Source organism: Mandrillus leucophaeus, unplaced genomic scaffold, assembly GCF_000951045.1.
Source record: "Mandrillus leucophaeus isolate KB7577 unplaced genomic scaffold, Mleu.le_1.0 Scaffold131, whole genome shotgun sequence".
Classification (NCBI taxonomy): domain Eukaryota; kingdom Metazoa; phylum Chordata; class Mammalia; order Primates; family Cercopithecidae; genus Mandrillus; species Mandrillus leucophaeus.
In genome coordinates, this window is record NW_012101266.1 from 2271590 (window position 1) to 2289501 (window position 17912).

The window sequence follows — 17912 nt, forward strand, 5'->3', positions numbered from 1 at the left end:
AAAGGTAAATTTGTTAAATAAGATAAATTTGCATATGAAATCTGACATGCATAAGAAGAAAAAGAAGAAGTAAATAAGTTTAATTTAAGGCAAATGGCAGGGACCAGAGAGATAAAACTGTCATCAAAGTAGTAAGTGAAGTGTGATAGGTGGATGAGTACTACGCAGGATGGTATCAGGCTTCTGGAGAAGTCATGTTAGCATTCTACATATTCAGAATTTTACAACAGCAAAAACTGTATTATCCCCTAGATTTGTTCAAGGAAGCTAAGGGCCATGGCAGGGAAGATTATAAATTATCCCTCTGATGCCATTTATACTATTTCATAAGTACAATTTGTGGTTAGGTCAAATACTTTAAGAGACTCATGGTGAACTCTATGTCCCAAAATATTAACTTTAGTTGTTCTTAAAACCTGAAATTCTTTTAACAGGGAAGGCAAATATTCTATTCCAAATAGAGCAATAATAAAGTGTTTCTACTTGTAAAGCAGGGGTTGGCAAACTGCAATCCAACAGATAAATAATGTTTTATTAGAACACAGCTATACTCATCTGTTTACAAATGGTCTATGGTTGCTTTTGTGCTACAAGGGCAGAACTAAATAGTTGTGAGATACCAAATGGACTCCAAAACCTAAAATATATATTTGCTTTTTTACAGAAAAAGCTGATTGAACTCTGCTCTAAGTTATAAACTGAATTTGCCTCATGGTAAGTATTATACATAAAGGAATTCCTGCCTGTTTTTTCTTGGTGGAAGAAAGAGGCAGGACCCAGACTAGAAAGTATGAGAGTCCTAGGTAACTGAAGAAACAATTTCAATTAAGGAGAGGAAGTAGAAGCTAGGCCATCATGATTTTTTGCTATATAGTCATGCAGGGCCACAGCTTAGTGGAAACTGCTTCTGAAAAGTATAATTTATGCCAACATTGCTACTAATAACTTTTAAATATTTTAACAAGATAGTAACTTTTTTAACTTCTTTTTAATATAGCTTCATTCAAAGAATATTCATCAATCATGGTATAGATTTTGGCAATAATTTTCTCCTAAATAATGAAGCCGAATTCAAGTTTTTCTTATTCTCTCATGTCCCTTACCAACTGCTTGACCTCCCAAAACATACATATCCAAGCCCACATACACCTATATGTCCAAGCATATGTTCAGTGTAAACGTCAGGGAAGAAGTGAATGAAAATTCATGAAGAGATAAATCATTTTGCTGAGTTTCTCTCTTAAATGTACGCATAGGGCTTTTTTTTGGAAAAACATTTAACATTTTCAATTTATTCAACATCAGTATAGAATGAAATAAGTTCTCAGGTACTATATATTAAAAATAAACCTACTCCTCATGCCCTCCACAATTGAAAAACCAAGATTATCACACATGGGCTAACACATGAAAAAAAATACAATTTTAACATTAGAAAGTTTTTAAAAGGGGATATAATTGTTTAAAATATTTACTTTTCACTTAGAAAAAAATATTAACTTTTCATCACTTAAATCACTTAAATATTCACTTAAAATATTTACTTTTCATCATGAACACTTAAAAATCCAAAAACTCTAATGGCCGGAATCATACTATGCAAATCATAAAGCAGCCTAATTTGAAATGTTTTTCTAGTCATTTCAAGCCATAGTCTGATTTTCTATGATTAGCACTGACAGTGTTTCATTTTTACACATTTTAAAATGTTAAAGTCTAAGGGTCAGAGATATAAAAAACAAAGAATTTAAAAGCAGAATAAAATAGCAGAGAGAGTTTTCTAAACTGCTAATCATTGTTTTAAATCAAAAATATGGCTTGATCAAAGGAAACTTCTCAATTTTCTATAAATGCCAAACAAAATAAAACTGGCCCACTGTACCCCAGCCCCTCAAAACAACACAAAGCAAGCTGAATGATAAAAGCCTATTTCTAAAGCTCATATCTTGCCTGCAAGACTGGGAGGGCTATGAGAACTGATGGCTGAAAGAGCTTTGGAAAAGCCCACACATTCCATGGAGAATACCACTACCTGGTGGGGGCTAGGCATAGCAAAGTGCCTTCCTGCCAAAGAAAGAAGAAAGAATCTGTATTTGGGATAGAACAAAAACCAATATTACAGTGTGTTTCAAAACAGATGAAAGTTTCAATAGTAAAATATTTAATAAATTTACATAAGATCATCGTTCTAATTGTTGGTACAGGAATATCTTAAAGATTAAAAACTGCACCAGAACTTTAATATTGTATTTTACCATATAACTATTTGTTCATGCTTTCACAAATGGTAACAAGAACTTTCTATAACTAAATTAAAATGTAATTACATTTGAGAATGATATCACTCAGATAAATAAAGCTTCAGTCCTAAAAAAATTTTTTTTAACTCACCAGGTAAAGCTTTTGAATGTGTCTGTTCTTTGCTAGGAACATGTGCACCTCCACCAAATACAGCGGACCACATTTTTTCATTTAGAGGATGGGCCACAATCCGAAATAGCTCATTACTTGAATGTGTGGCCAGGCCATGGATGAAGAGACTAAGATACACTGCTGTGAGAATTTCACAGAGCAAGACTGTAAGCCCTGACTGGGCTTCCTCGCCAGAAGAATTCAAAAGTCGAATTAGACAAGTTATTCCTAGAACAACAAACAAACATAGCTGTCACCGACCATAAATTTTTAAAATTAAAAATTAACTATATTTTCCTAATTTTAGGAAAAAATGTATTGTATCAGGATTTAATACTGTATGTTCTTCCCCAGATTCATAGAGTAGTAGCAGTTATTACAGTTAATGCACAAATAGGCTATTTGAGAGAAACATTAAAAATCTTTAACATTAAACATTAAAATCTTTAATGACTGAGATCTGATAGATAAAATTTCATAGACATGTTTTTCCAGTATGACAAAAGCAAAATGATTTAAAAAACGGTATTACAAAACATTTGAGTCATATTAGTATAACGATCACAGAATACTAATGTTAAGTAACTGTATAATTCAAAATGAGTGGTGAATACTGAACTGGTATCAATTCTAACAATATTTAATAATGATTATCAAGCGGCAAAACTAAAATCGTCTTTTTACTTATCTAAGATTATAAACAAGACTAAGAAAAAAATGATCTACACATAAAAATTATACCTGGCCACTGAGCTGGTGATGTATTGGGAGTTATTGCTTCATCTAAGCTTCCTGTTTTCAAAGAATGTCGATGAGGAAGCAGTACCGTCTGATATACCATTCCAGTAAACTGATTTGTTTGAAATGAACTAAGAGAAGAAAACAATATTTAAACCTATAAACTGTATATAATATTTTCATGTTTCAGATCTAATTTCAAGACTATCAATTTCTGCTTATTGATTATACTGCTAGTACATCTAAGTACTATACTGTACAGTCTAGTGCTATATGAAAACAAAGTATTCTTTAAGTGTAAATATACACATTTTCTAAATTAAAACACATTTTAAGAGACAGAGTAAGTACAAATGAGAAAACTAAATCGCTATGTACCACAAGTAGCAAGCTTACATATTTGACTTAAAAACATAGTTATCTGGTTGAAAATGAAGTCACTTTAGGCTCCCTTTTATGTATAATGGCTAGTTTACCCTACATCAGGCACTGTAGCAGGTACTAGGCATATAAGGAATAACAATGTTTCTGTCCCTATAAAGTTTACTCTAATAGGGGAACAAAACACAAATAATGTTATCATACTGCTCTTAAAAGATGAAACCTATGCATACGATGCTATCAAGGCAAAATAGAGGAGTATTTCACACAATTTGAGAATTCAGAATAAGCTTCCCCAAGTAAAAGATGCAAAGCGAAGACTAACAGATGAATGAACAAAAAAACTTGCAGCTTGACATACACTATGAAATAATTCTGACAGAAAATGGTATAAGGAATTATGTTAAGTCCTTTAGAAATGCCTACATCATACATTAAGTACATGAATATAATACTTAAATATATCACATTTATTGGTGTAAATGTGTTATGATTGGCAAATCTCATTGGTTATAACATTGTGATGCCTTTGTAGTTTCTCTTTACTTTCCAGTTTTAAGATGGCAGAGTAACAACAAAAAAAACCTCCCTCATTCCTATAGAAATCATAGATAGGAAAGATAAAAAGAAGTTAATGAAAATAAAGTCTAAGTAATAAGAAACTGAATTACTGAAGGATCAGGGTTAACGAAATCAAGTTGAAGCTACCTTGGGAAATACACAACGAGGGTGGTAAGTAAGGCTACCCACAGAAAATTCAAAAACAAAATTGATAGACAACCAAAAATCAATAAGGAAGGCTGACACCATGTAAGAAATAACAAACTCAACAAAAGATCTTCACCTGAGAAACCCAATTTATCAGTAAATTAAAGTACTTCATACTCAAAAAAATTTTTTAAATCAAGAAATGTTATAGAAACAGAAGCAACTATTAAATTCAATGAGATCTTGAAAACGAAAAACAGTATTTCTAAAATATAAATTCTTGCTAAATAAGACAGGACATTGCTGAATAATGAATCCGTGTTTGGAAAATGAAGCTAGAATTTATCCTGAAATGAAACAAAAAGAGATAAAGAAAAGGAACATAGGATGGGAAAGTTAAAAGAACATTAAGAAATGACCCAGAAGTTGCAATATCTGTTTAATAGGAAAGATAGAAAAGAGATGAGACAGTATTTGAAGAAATAGAGTATTTCAAAGAACTAAAGATAGATACAGAAAGACCCCAGAGGGTAACAAACTATTTTTTTAAAGCCTAGATAAATTATAGTAAAACTTTATAACATAAAGAGAAATACAGAGAAATATCCCATACATCAATTATTTGGTAAAATTTTCTCAATTCCAAGTTACTTCCTCCCCTGTGCTCCCTGAACCTGTTACTATCTACCGTTTTATTGTAGTTACCATTTTAGTACTATGCCATATTACATACATATCATTTATCAGCTCACATGTTTGTCTCTAACTAGACTGACCCTAAGAAATAGACCTTATTTTATTATTTGCATTAAAATTCTCAGTGCCAATCACAATGTCTGACATAAGGCAGTGATCAGTAATAGGCTGCTAAATAAGTTATACTGAATAAAGGTTTGAGATTCATTTGCCATAAAAATTTCAAAGATGAACAAAAAGTACTCAAAACCTCAACCATACGCTGTTTGCATTATTTAAAATAGACTGTTTTATATAGTTCTAAATCACTAACATACAAAATATGAAACCTCATTGCTTACTGTAAGCATTCTTAAATTTCATAAAAAGATAGTTACCTGTAGTTATGACTACCACAAAGGCACTGATAAATACAAGCAGAAAGTGAGGCTGCTAAAGTATGCATTACATATACCTGGAAAACAAAAACAAAATTAAGTATAACCTTTTTAAAGTACAGATTTTTTTTTTTCAAGACCTACTATAATCAGCATTCTTAAAAGAATGAAAAAATTTTTGATTCTTTGCCTTCATAAACTATTTCCATTTTTTCTATAACACTCATTTTTATCTACATGAGTCTCACTACAGAAAATTTAAACAAAACACACTGAAGCCTTTAGCAGAAATTATAAAACACACATTTGCTGCCTAATTTCTTTTTCTAGAGCAAAGGGGAACAGATGTCAGCTCTCCAGTAGAGCATGAACCGTGTATTAAAGTAAGCCCTCCAACACTCAATCTGCTTTTTCCTCAACCAAAATACGAAGAGACAGTCTGATAACTGACAGTTCACCAATGGACAGGTCACTGAAGAATATGCTACCACATATTCTAGTTACCTTAGAAAACAATTTGAAGAGACTGAAACTAGAGAAAAGAGAAAGGATATAAGGTATGAAAGGCAGTAACTGAAAGGCAGTGAAGTCAGGCATTTGTTTTAAGGAAGAGAAGACTCTAAACATGGCATGGCAAGTGCCGTCACATTAGGTAGAACTGAGGATGAAGGAGAAGTTTCAGCGCAAACTAGACTAGAATATTCTGATTGTGAAGTATGCCAGTCTTTTTGTAGATAAAAATGGAGAATGACATATCAAATCTAATTGCCAAATTTTCCTTGAAATGTCAATAAAACGTGGTATGAATTAAAAGATAATATAAAATTGAAGATGACAAAAACTATGTATGGGACTTGCAAAAATGATCACAATATTTTGCAGCTTCTGCAAGAGAGAATTGGACCTACTTCTCCACTCACTGTATCTAAGCTGGGCCTGACTTGTTCGACCAAGAGGACCCAACAGAAGTAAAGTGTGAGTTCTGAATCTATACCTCAAAAGGCCTTGCAAATTATATTCTTGCTGCTCTTGAACCCCTGAAACCACCACGTGAAAAAAATCTAGGTGTGACTGGGCCATGGGGTGCACAGACATTTGATCGAACGTTATTTTGGATGTCTGTGAGATGTTTTCAGGTAAGACAAACATTTGAATCAGACTGATTAAAGCAGATTGTGCTCTGTAATGTGAGTAGACTCAACTGACAAGACCTGAAAAGAACAAAAAGGCTGAGTAACTCGCGTCTAACTGCACTGAGCTGGGACACTGTTTTTCCTGTCTTCAGACTTGAACTAAAACATCAACTCTTTTTGGGTCTTCAGCCTGCTGACTTTCTGACCTGAACTTAAATCATAGCTCTCTTGGTTCTCAGGCCTTCTGATTTGGACTGGAACTACACCTTCAGCTCTCCTGGGTCTCCAACTTGCCAACTGCAGATCTTGGGACTTTTCAGCCTCCAAAACCACATAAACCAATTCCTTATAATAAATCTCTCATTATATACATACACATACATACTGATTCTGTTTCTTTGGTGAACCCAGACCAATATATTAGGCTTGCCTGCTGGAGGATGAGATATATATGACTCAGATTCTCCTGTCAGTGCTGTCAACATGTGCCAACCACCAGAAATGTAAATGATACCATCTTAAATCATCTAGAACCCAATTAATCTACCAGTTGACCAAAGATGAATGAGAGAGTCCAGACATTAGTACAGCTGGCCCAAACCAAAGAACTAATGAACCAACCCACAGAATCATGAGCAAAATAAATGATGGCTTTTTAAGCCACAAATGTTTCAGGACAGGTTTTTTTTTTTTTTTTTTTTTTTTTTTTTTTTTTTTTTTTTTTTTTTGCGGGGGTGGTGGGTGGGCGCAGAGTTTTGTTCTTGTTGCCCAGGTTGGAGCGCAAAGGTGCGATATTGGCTCACCACAACCTCTGCCTCCCGGGTTCAAGCAATTCTCCTGCTTCAGCCTCCCGAGTAGCTGGGATTACAGGCATGTGCCACTATGCCCGGCTAATTTTTTGTATTTTCAGTAGAGACAAGGTTTCTCCATGTTGGTTAGGCTGGTCTCCAATTCCTGACCTCAGGTGATCTGCCCACCTTGGCCTCCCAAAGTGCTGGTATTAGAGGCATGAACCACCACGTTGGCCTCAGGACAGTTCTTAAGCAGCAAAAGCTAACTGATACACCACAGGTATGCTATAATTTGAGTTTTAAATATGAAATATAATTTGGCTAAAATAAGCACAATCTGAAAGAAATTAAATTCCAAACTGTATAATAAGCACTATGGGCATTTATACTACAGAGCAGTACAGAAAAATAAGTAGTGAAATTCAATTGCAAGGATTAAGGTAACTAAAGAGGCTAATATTGTAGGAGAGTCCACCATCAGGCAAACAGAAAATCAAATTGGTGTGATATAACCTGTGAGGTGGATGAGAGCTACATGATAGTCTATTAAAAAAACAAATGAACACTCAAAAACAACTCTAGGGATATATGAAAATAGTCAATGTCAGTTATACTTCAAAAGATTTCAATATGTCTGGAAAGTAAAGATAAAATGCGACATTAACAGCAGATAGAGTAACGATGAATAGGATGCTTTGGTGGATTAGACAATTAACTATAACAATATAATTAGTTGCATGCATTAGTATCACACAAGGAGCATCTTTAAAAATATACATTCCTGGGACATACTCTCACAGACTGATTCAATAAGTTTGGAGTGAACTTGAGAATCCAGACTTTTAACAAGCACTGCAGGTGATTCTGTTGTAGCTGGTTCACAAAGTACTGCCTACCCTAGAGGAATAATGGGGGCAAATAGTTCACATTATCCCTAAAATGTGGATTTCTTTAATATTAATAAGGGAAAACTTCATTTGCATACTAGTGCCTTTACATTAAAATATTAAATTTCTATATTTAAAAAACAATGAGCTTTTTGGTTAAATGTACTACTAAAGCAATCACTCATATTCACCTATTTTTCTCAAAGCAGCTAGACTAAATAAGCACTGTGATAAAAAAAAAATTCAAGAACTCTATTGGGTATAAGTAACATGAGTAAGATAAGCCAGTCTACAACCAGAAGATTTCTTTAATAGGAATCAACATAAACTTGATAAGGTAACAACTGCTATGCTTAGTCTGATGTTTAAAATTACTTTAAAAAAAAAAAAACCTTAATATTTATCTTGCAGTTCTATCACTGTAGAGATGAATTGAAAGCTTGAAACCAAGCATACTTACTTTATTGCTTTGGATATCAGGGTGGGGTGGTGAATCAAAGTTTATTATGGCATGGAGAATATCATGTGTTAGATTACTAAGGTGCAGTAATGGATTGGCAACTACTGTTTTGGCATTGGCTGTACAAGCAAAGAGGAGAGGCACTGAGGTTTGCTCTGACAGAGGGCTAGAAAATAGCGGTTCTGACGTTTCCTTAAAAACAAAGAGGGATAAAACGTTAACCATCTATTTATAGTTACAAACCATTACTTCAGTAAATCAAGGGCTCTCCAAAACACTTCAAAACAATTAAAAAATAAAAGCATAATAGAAACTTAGAGTTAGAAGGGATGTGAAGAAGTCTGCATTCCAATAATCATATTTAAAAACAAGACATTGGCCAGGCGCGGTGGCTCACGCCTGTAATCTCAGCACTTTGGGAGGCCGAGGCGGGCGGATCATGAGGTCAGGAGATTGAGATCATCCTAGCTAACATGGTGAAACCCCGTCTCTACTAAAAATACAAAAAATTAGCTGGGCTTGGTGGCGAGCGCCTGTAGTCCCAGGTACTCAGGAGGCTGAGGCAGGAGAATGGCCTGTACCTGGGAGGCGGAGCTTGCAGTGAGCCGAGACAGTGCCACTGCACTTCAGCCTAGGCAACAGAGCGAGACTCCATCTCAAAAAAAAAAAAAGACATTTGAGAGGGGACAGAGAAGGAACACAAAAACAAGACAATATCCTTTTGCAATAAGAAGTCTGTCACCCTACAAGGCATTCAGACAACACTTTGGAGTGTGAATAAAGCAGGTCATAAGGCCTGATACTGAATTGCCTGAAACTACTATAAATACCCAACTTTACTAATTCATAATATGAAGGACCACACAAAAGGGAGCATTCCCTAAAGCGACTGTAATGAAGAAAATCAAGTCTTAGTATTCAAAACCAGAAAAGCAACACCAAAAACAGATTTAGACATGTACTATTTTTGACTATTAAGTAAATTACATACCTGCTGAGATTCTTGCAAAAGCAAAATCAATTCCATTCTTACAGATGCAAGACCCCCACCATGGGATCCATGAAGTATGCAGTAACTAAGAAACATTCTCAAAAGTGACTGATACTTCAAGAGCCACTGTCTTTTTTCCTGAAAATTTTCTCTCAGTTGTTTCACTTTCATTTGATGAGGCAAATCTTCAGCATCCTCATTTAATCCAAATTCACCTTCATTTCTGCCAAATGCAGACTGTAGTTCTTCAGCATCTGAGCAAAAGTCACAAGTCCTCTGAAGAGCTATCACCTCTTTTTCAAGCCAGTGGTATAGTTGGTAACGCAATTTTCCACCATCTATTTCATAGCCGGTAGATAAAGTACGAAGTTCTACTGTGAGAATCTTTAAACATGCTCTAAATTTTAATTGAACTGCAATTATATCTTCTGATGGATTTATAAGGTCATTTTCATCTAGTGTGCTGAAAGATTCTGTGTAGTTAGAACTTACATCATCTAACTTTTTATCTGTTTTTCTCTGTAAAGGTTTTAGTTCTTTCATTGAAATAGGGACATCCTCATTTTCTTCATCATTATCACTGTCCCATTTTAACTCTAAAGAGTCATCCTGAAATACAACACTTGGTTGGCTCCAGTCAAAAGAAAGAGTAGAGTTTGATTGCTTCTCTGAGGAACCCTCTGAAGAAGATCCAAAACCATTTATCAGTGACTGTGACCAATCAATGGCAGAAGACTTATCTTCCCTTGCATCCAACTTTAATGGAGAAGAAGGAGAACTGTCTTTACTAGTATCCAGAAAACTAGAAGCTCTACAAAAAGGTCTTGTTTTCTTGGTGACTTTAGGCATCTTTGATAATACTTCCAAAGCCAACATCGGGCAGCCAGCTTTTAAATGAGCACTGGCAGTAGTAAAAAATAATCGTCTTTCACTTAAATTAATTGTTCCTGCCAGTCCACTTTTTCCTGTTAGACTCATATGTGTGGAAAATGTTTCAGATGATCCAAAATGACGTCTCAGCAAAAGAGGATGTGTTCTTAGATAATTGTAGAAATTAAAAACTGTAGGATTACAGGCTGATAAAACTTGATCTGAAAGTAAATTCATTTTATGAGCCAAGAAAAGTTGTTCAAGAGTTGAACTGTGTGTTTGTATCACAGTGTCTTTTTTCTCTTTACTATGACACCTTCATCTACAGGGTCTTTTGACAAAATTTTACTAATAGGCCACAATGATCCATGGCACTGAAGAGACAGCATCATATGTATAATGGACATGTTCTAACAAAGTAGGAAAACAAAGATTATGCTTCTTTCCCATTGAAACAAATCTCTTCAGGTAACATTCTAGGATAATTTAAAACATCCAGTTATAGACTCTTAGTTCTTTTTCTCCTACTTCCCTGGATACTTCTCCTCAGTCTGCTTTGCTAGTCCTCCTCATCTTCTCTACCTTTGAACGCTGAGAGTCTCCTGGGGTTTAACTGCTGACTTATTTTCTATATATATTCCCTGAGTTGAATTCATATAGTCCCATGACTTTCAATAACATCTACACGCTGATAACTTGGACGTCATCTCTATCTCCAGTCCCAACTTCACACTGAAAATCTAAACTCCTGTATCCAAAAGCCTACATTTCATTTCTACTTACATGTACTGCTTCAGGACCTTTTTATTTAGTGTGCCCTTAACTAAAACCACTCTTTACCTATATCTACATTGATTAACTCATTTCAACCAGTTCTCTGCTCAAAGTTCACCTTATCAGAGAAAGCTTCATGATCTAAAACAATACTTCCCCGTATCATTTACCTATTGTTCAATCTAAAAAGCCAAGAGTTACCTTTGACTCCTAATTCCTTTACACTCCATATCAAATCCAGTCCTATCTAATCAATCTTAAAATCATATCCCAAACCCAACCACCTCTCTCTGCCTCCATTCCAATCATTCTGGTTAAAGCCACTATTATTTTTTTTTGCAATTTTCTTCTAGAATAATACAAGTTTAATAGATAATAAAAGCATATAAAAATGTACAAATGTACTAGTCCCAAATCAAAATACAATTTTTACATTAATACGTGTAAGTATGAGAAAAGGTCAGGTGCAATGGCTCAGGCCGGGCGCAGGGGCTCACGCCTGTAATCCCAGCACTTTGGGAGGCCGAGGCGGGCAGATCACTAGGTCAGGAGATCAAGACCAACCTGGCTAACACGGTGAAACTCCATCTCTACTAAAAATAAAAAAAATTAGCTGGGTGTGGTTGGGGGCACCAGTAGTCCCAGCTACTTGGGAGGCTGAGGCATGAGAATGGTGTGAACCCGGGAGGTGGAGCTTGCAGTGAGCCGAGATAGCGTCACTGCACTCCAGCCTGGGTGACAGAGCATCTAAAAAAAAAAAAGAGAAGGTGGGTCAGGGCTGGGCATGGTGGCTCATGCCTACAATCCCAGCACTTTGAGCTCAGGAGTTCAAGACCAGCCTGGGCAACATGGCGAAACCCCATCTCTAGCAAAAATACAAAAAAATTAGCTGGGCACAGTGGCACACACCTATGGTCCCCACTACTCAGGAGACTGAGGTGGGAAGATTGCTTGAGCTAGGGAGGTGGAAGCTGCAGTGAGCTGAGATAGCACCACTGCACTTCAGCCTGGGTGAGAGTGAGACTCCATCTCAAGAAAGAAAGACGAAAGAAAAGAGAAAAGGAAACAGGAAGGGAAAGGGAAAGGAGGGCAGGCACAGTGGCTCATGTCTGTAATTCCAGACTTTGGGAGGCCGAGGTGGGAGGACAGCTGGACGCCAGGTGTTTGAGATGAGTCAGGGCAACAAAGCAAGATACGGCATCTAAATTTTTTTTTTTCTTTTTTAATAAAAACACTTAGAAAGTGGCTGGAAAAGGCATTTACATTTTCCTTCATTACACAGAGGCTAGTTTGAAAATCTTTAGCTTAAATGGCTAGGAGACTTAAACAAGTTAGTCAACCAGCTTTCTCAAAGGTTTAGAAAGTAAGACAAAGGCCACTTCCTGATTAAATGATACCACATCACAATCTAAAAACTAGACCCTTTTCCAATTGGTATTCCAAATAATATAATATGTATTTTATCAGCTACCAAACACAATTCAATCTATGAAAAAATATCTGAACAGTAAATCTCCTTTTTATACGCATCTATATAAAGAATTCCATTTTATACTGGCCTCTGAGAAAGCTTTAACAAAGAGGATTTCTAAAAGAAAAGGTACTAGTAGACTCAAAAGAGTACATAAGCTCTACCAGTTCATAACAAGACAGTCAAAAAGTTTATCTAGCTAAAGATTTTCTAATCGTATCACTTAAGTCAACCTTTTTTTACACTGAACACATTTTTCACTATAAGAATTCTAAAGCTGATTGACAAACACACTAAATTCAACCTAAGATTTAAAAACTGGTTTTATAGCAGTATTTCTTCAATATGTTTATATTCAAGTGTTGACAATATTTATGTTCAATAAATCTATTTTGTAAAAACAGAAAATCCAAAGTTACTTGTTTTCAAAGGATTTATCTTTCTGGAGGAAAAAACCCAACAACCAACCAAAAACTGTTATAAAGACCATGAATTCAATTTGTTTGTATTACCCTTACCACCTAATAGAGTGATCTGCACATGTAGCAATTACCAATAATACTCTTAATCATTAACATCTTAGAAGTGCAGCTTACCATCATTCTCTCTGATAGGTTGCTTTATTAATGTTTCCAGAGCACCACTATAATCTTCCAAAATCCAATATGCCATGCTCCGAAGAAAAGGATCATGATGCATATTTATGTTCAATGAACACCGTTCGCTGACAGGAGAATCGATTCCCAAAACTTTTTTATGTAAAATAGATTTATATGTTGCAGATGTATCAAATTCAGACTCATAGAGTCTTGCTATTACAAGAGCCAACTGAATGTCATTCAATTTCTCAAGACACACCTTTAAAAAAAAATTGTTTTTAAATAAGCAGGAGCAGGTTTCATTTTAGTATAAATTCAGTTAACTCACTAATAACTGGAAAAATATAAGGTTTTATAAATATCCAAAATTAGCAAAGAAGGATAAGAAACAAAACATATGCTGCTTGCTTTTACCAAATCTACTTGACAACATTTAATATTTGCAAATCTACCTTCTAGTACTAAATATATATATGTGCAAAAATTAAACTAAATGAGGAAATAATGGATAATTTAAATGATATCAATTTAAGCTATATTATTTTATTTTTGTATTGAACCTCTATTAGTTTCCATCCACCCCGGGAGACTTGAGTCTCCATATTAAAAGGATATTTTGAATTACTTGTATGAAACTGAGCAAAAGGACAATTTGAGACAAATGTTATATCTTAAATATTCATAATTTTTTAAAAGTTTACTAAGAAATAATCAGTTAAGGATTTTCTAACATTCATGAAATAATACAGAGCCAGATATGGGGTTCAAGTAAGTTTAAATTGGTAGGACAAACCTTTTAATTTTTTGAATATTCTTAAGAGTCAAATCAATTACCTATCTCAACCAACTAACAAACACCATTTGGTTAATCTTAATTCTGTATAAATACCATTCAAGTTAACAAATTTTTAAATGTCTCTATTAAATATTAACAGTTATTTTAGATATTTGGCCTTGTGTTATTTCCAATAAAGTTGAATTTAAAAAAATTAAAATTTAAGCACTATAGAGCTTTAAAAGATGACATTGCTATTCTTTGTTATTTAAATTTCATTAATTACCTCAATTGCATCTCTGAGGCAACCAGCTAAAAGAAAAAATGCTGCAGAATGTTCAAATCTTTGTTTGCCTAGCAAAGAAAAAGCATTCTTTAAAGCTGCTTTACGCCACCTTTCATCCTCAAAATTGTGTCCAAAAAACTGTGTCATCCTGGTATTTTTTTCAGCTCTATACATGAAAAGAAAAAAAAAAAAAAAGGTATGAAAATTTTGGAATACAATTTTTTTTACATCAGAATCAATTTTCTTAAGTTAGGATTTGGCTAAGGCTCAATAGAAACATCTGCCAGTTCATACCTTACTATATATCTGCTTCTTTTCCCAGTAAAAATTATATTAAGTAAACATTTGTTACATAAATCTCAGAGATTACAAAAAGTTTTTCTTTCAAAATACAAAGAAAACTACATTAGCAGGACTGTGAAAATTACTTTTACATCCATGCAAAATGTTTAATTTATATTAACTTGTGTGCCACCATTGAAACTCATCAGTAACTTTTCACCCCTGCCCATCTGAGAATGACCTAAGAGATAAAAATCTAAAGAATGTGCCTTGAATCAAAACCACCATAAATCATCAAGTCTCTTCCCCCCAAAGGTTGCTGTTCATGTGGGTCATCTGAAAATAAATTCAAACAAATGATGAACTATTTATGGTAATCATGTTCACCAGTCTTGCTGAGAAATGAGAGAGAAAAATTCTAAGTGAATTCAGCTCAGAAAGAAGGTGGGGCCCACAGGAAGGAGGTAGTTTTGTGGGGTACGCTGGCCCATAGCACAGAGGTAGGTGCCTGTTCCAGACTCCACCAATTAATTCCTCTCCTTCCATGTCCCAAGTATAAGTTTCTGGTTTAGTTACCCGATATGTTTTGGCTGTGTCCCCACCCAAATCTCATCTTGAATCCCCACGTGCTGTGGGAAGGACCCAGTGGGAGGTAACTGAATCATGGGGACAAGTCCTTCCCATGCTATTCTTGTGATAGTGAATAAGCCTCAAGAGACTTGATGGTTTTACAAAGAGGAGTTTCCCTGCATAAGCTCTCTTTTGTCTTGTCTGCTGCCATGAGACATGCCTTTCACCTTCTGCCATGATTGTGAGGCCTTCCCAGCTACGTGGAACTATATGTCCAATAAACCTCTTTCTTTTGTAAAATGCCCAGTCTTAGGTATTTCTTTATTAGCAGCATGAAAACGGACTAATACATTACCTTTGCTTTATAGGAGCATGAGAAGTTCTTAAGCAAAATATTGTTTCTGGATTGATAAAGCTGAAAATTAATTAAACTGACCTCATCAGGTTTCTTCTACTCTGAAAAACACTTGGGGCTTTTTCCTTATGAAATCTCTCTCTTAAATACAAAACAACTAAGAATCTACATGAATCAACATTAAGAACAACAAATCTTACTTCATTCATTTACTTCTTATGAACAGGTTTTCACATTGAAGCTTTTTTTTTTTTTTTTTTTTACCTACCTATATAATCCCCAAATCACAGCTTTCTTTTTCATTGCAAGGTAAAAAATGGCAGCATCTAAAGGATCATTCTTTCTATAAAAGGCTGCTTTAGCTACCTATAATCAAAAAATATTGATCAAAAATTCACAGAAACAGTTTTGAACAAGTAATTTCCTTCATATGCAAGGCTGGCACATATCCACTGAATGTTTAATAAAATTTTAAAAATATGTACATGAATAATGTGTGCATGTATATATAAAATAGTAACAAAAGTGACTTATAGTGGTGGCTTCAATGGTTACAGAGAAGAAATAATAGGACTATTGCCTTTCATTACAAGTTATTTTGTACTATTTTTACATTTTTCTAAACATATACACATATTATTTTCTAAAGATCAGACATATACTACTAACAAGTGTGTCAATTAAAAACTTGGGAATTAGAATACACATTTTAAAACTTTAGGTATTTTGAAATACGTTATAAATGAAATATAAATAAAGACTATTCAAAAGTCTTTTGCCGCTTCAAAAACAAAAGGGAGTAATGGCAGAGAAGATATGAAATGCCATTTAAAGAAATGTCCAAAAAATATTAATTCACTTATACACCAAAATAAAACACTTACTTTTTCTATGCATTTGCGTAAGATGCGAGTATTCCGGACCCACCACCCCACACCCATAGCTCTTAATTCAGACCAAGTGGGATCATCTTTCTGCATGGCTGGCAACATGTTCAGCAGTTCTTCTTCTGCTACTGAGTGAAATGCCCAAGCAAAATGACTTGTAGACAGGCCTGAAGAAATGTCAAAAATGATGTTTATAAAAATATAAATACGCTTATATGATTATCAGAAATGTATGTTCCATATTTTCAATATAAATGTGTAAACTTCTATGAGATTCACAGTTTAAGATTAGAAATATGGGCTTTTAAAAATTTTTGCTTCTTCAGACAACTATATCACTACAATGAGCATATATATATTTTGTAGAAATAGCATATTTTTTTGAAAGGAAAAGAAAAAATGCTTATGGCAAATTCCACTGTGCTAATGTATTTATGATCCTTTTTTAAAAATGAGAAACACTTAAAGCATTATTTTATGTTGATATATTTCTATCTTCAAAGCTGCTTTTCACCTTCCTTTGGTCAACATTTGTTTTGTGGATGTAATTCCAAGGAATTAATAAAAAAAGAATCAAGTAAGCAGTTCAGGTTGATGAATGAGGAATAGCACTGTAAAGACTCCAGAATCCGAATGCATACATTAAATTCCAGCTCCAGCTGGGAGTGGTGGCTTACACCTATAATCCCAGCACTTTGGGAGGCCTAGGTGGGTATATCACTTGTGGTCAGAAGTTTGAGACCAGCCTGGTCAACATGGTGAAAACCCTGTCTCTACTTAAAAAACATACAATTAGGCCAGGAGCGATGGCTCATGCCCGTCATCCCAGCACTTTCAGAGGCCGAGGTGGGCAGATCACAAGAGCAGGAGATCGAGACCATCCTGGCTAACACGGTGAAACCCCATCTCTACTAAAAATACAAAAAATTAGCCAGGTGTGGTGGTGGGCGCCTGTAGTCCCAGCTACTCGGGAGGCTGAGGCAGGAGAATGGCGTGAACCCGGGAGGCAGAGCTTGCAGTGAGCCGGGATTGCGCCACTGCACTCCAGACTGGACAACAGAGCGAGACTCTGTCTCAAAAACAAAACAAAACAAAACAAAACCATACAATTAGCCGGACAGGTGGTATGTGCCTGTAATCCCAGGTACTGAGGAAGTTGAGGCAGAAAAATCGCTTGAACTGGGGAAGCAGAGGTGGCAGTGAGCCAAGATTATGCCACTGCACTCCAGCCTCGGTGACAGAGTAAGGCTGTGTCTCAAAAATGAAAATAAAAATAAAATTCCAGCTCTATTGTTACTATTAAGTTGGTACAAAAGTAACTGCAGGTGGTTTCTGCCATTAAAAAAGGCAAAAACTGCAATTGCTTTTGTACCAGCCTAATATATTCATATAATCTTAGATAAGATACATTGTCTCTAAATGCCTCAATTTCTCTGTATATAAAATGCAAATAATCATGGAACTATCTT

General features: G+C 35.0%; 1 protein-coding gene across 3 annotated transcripts in view; it reads right to left on the minus strand.

Annotated features, from left to right (window-relative positions):
* Positions 1–17912, minus strand: part of DMXL1 (Dmx-like 1) — a 173684-nt gene that overhangs the window by 66868 nt on the left and 88904 nt on the right. For all 3 annotated transcript variants that reach the window (XM_011972855.1, XM_011972853.1, XM_011972854.1), the window contains 9 exons: positions 16441–16610; positions 15825–15922; positions 14350–14515; positions 13286–13547; positions 9575–10665; positions 8584–8775; positions 5313–5389; positions 3154–3281; positions 2392–2640 (listed from right to left, as the gene is read on the minus strand). In XM_011972855.1, the coding sequence (XP_011828245.1) occupies positions 2392–2640; positions 3154–3281; positions 5313–5389; positions 8584–8775; positions 9575–10665; positions 13286–13547; positions 14350–14515; positions 15825–15922; positions 16441–16610 (2433 nt within the window). The remainder of the gene's footprint in view (positions 1–2391; positions 2641–3153; positions 3282–5312; positions 5390–8583; positions 8776–9574; positions 10666–13285; positions 13548–14349; positions 14516–15824; positions 15923–16440; positions 16611–17912) is intronic.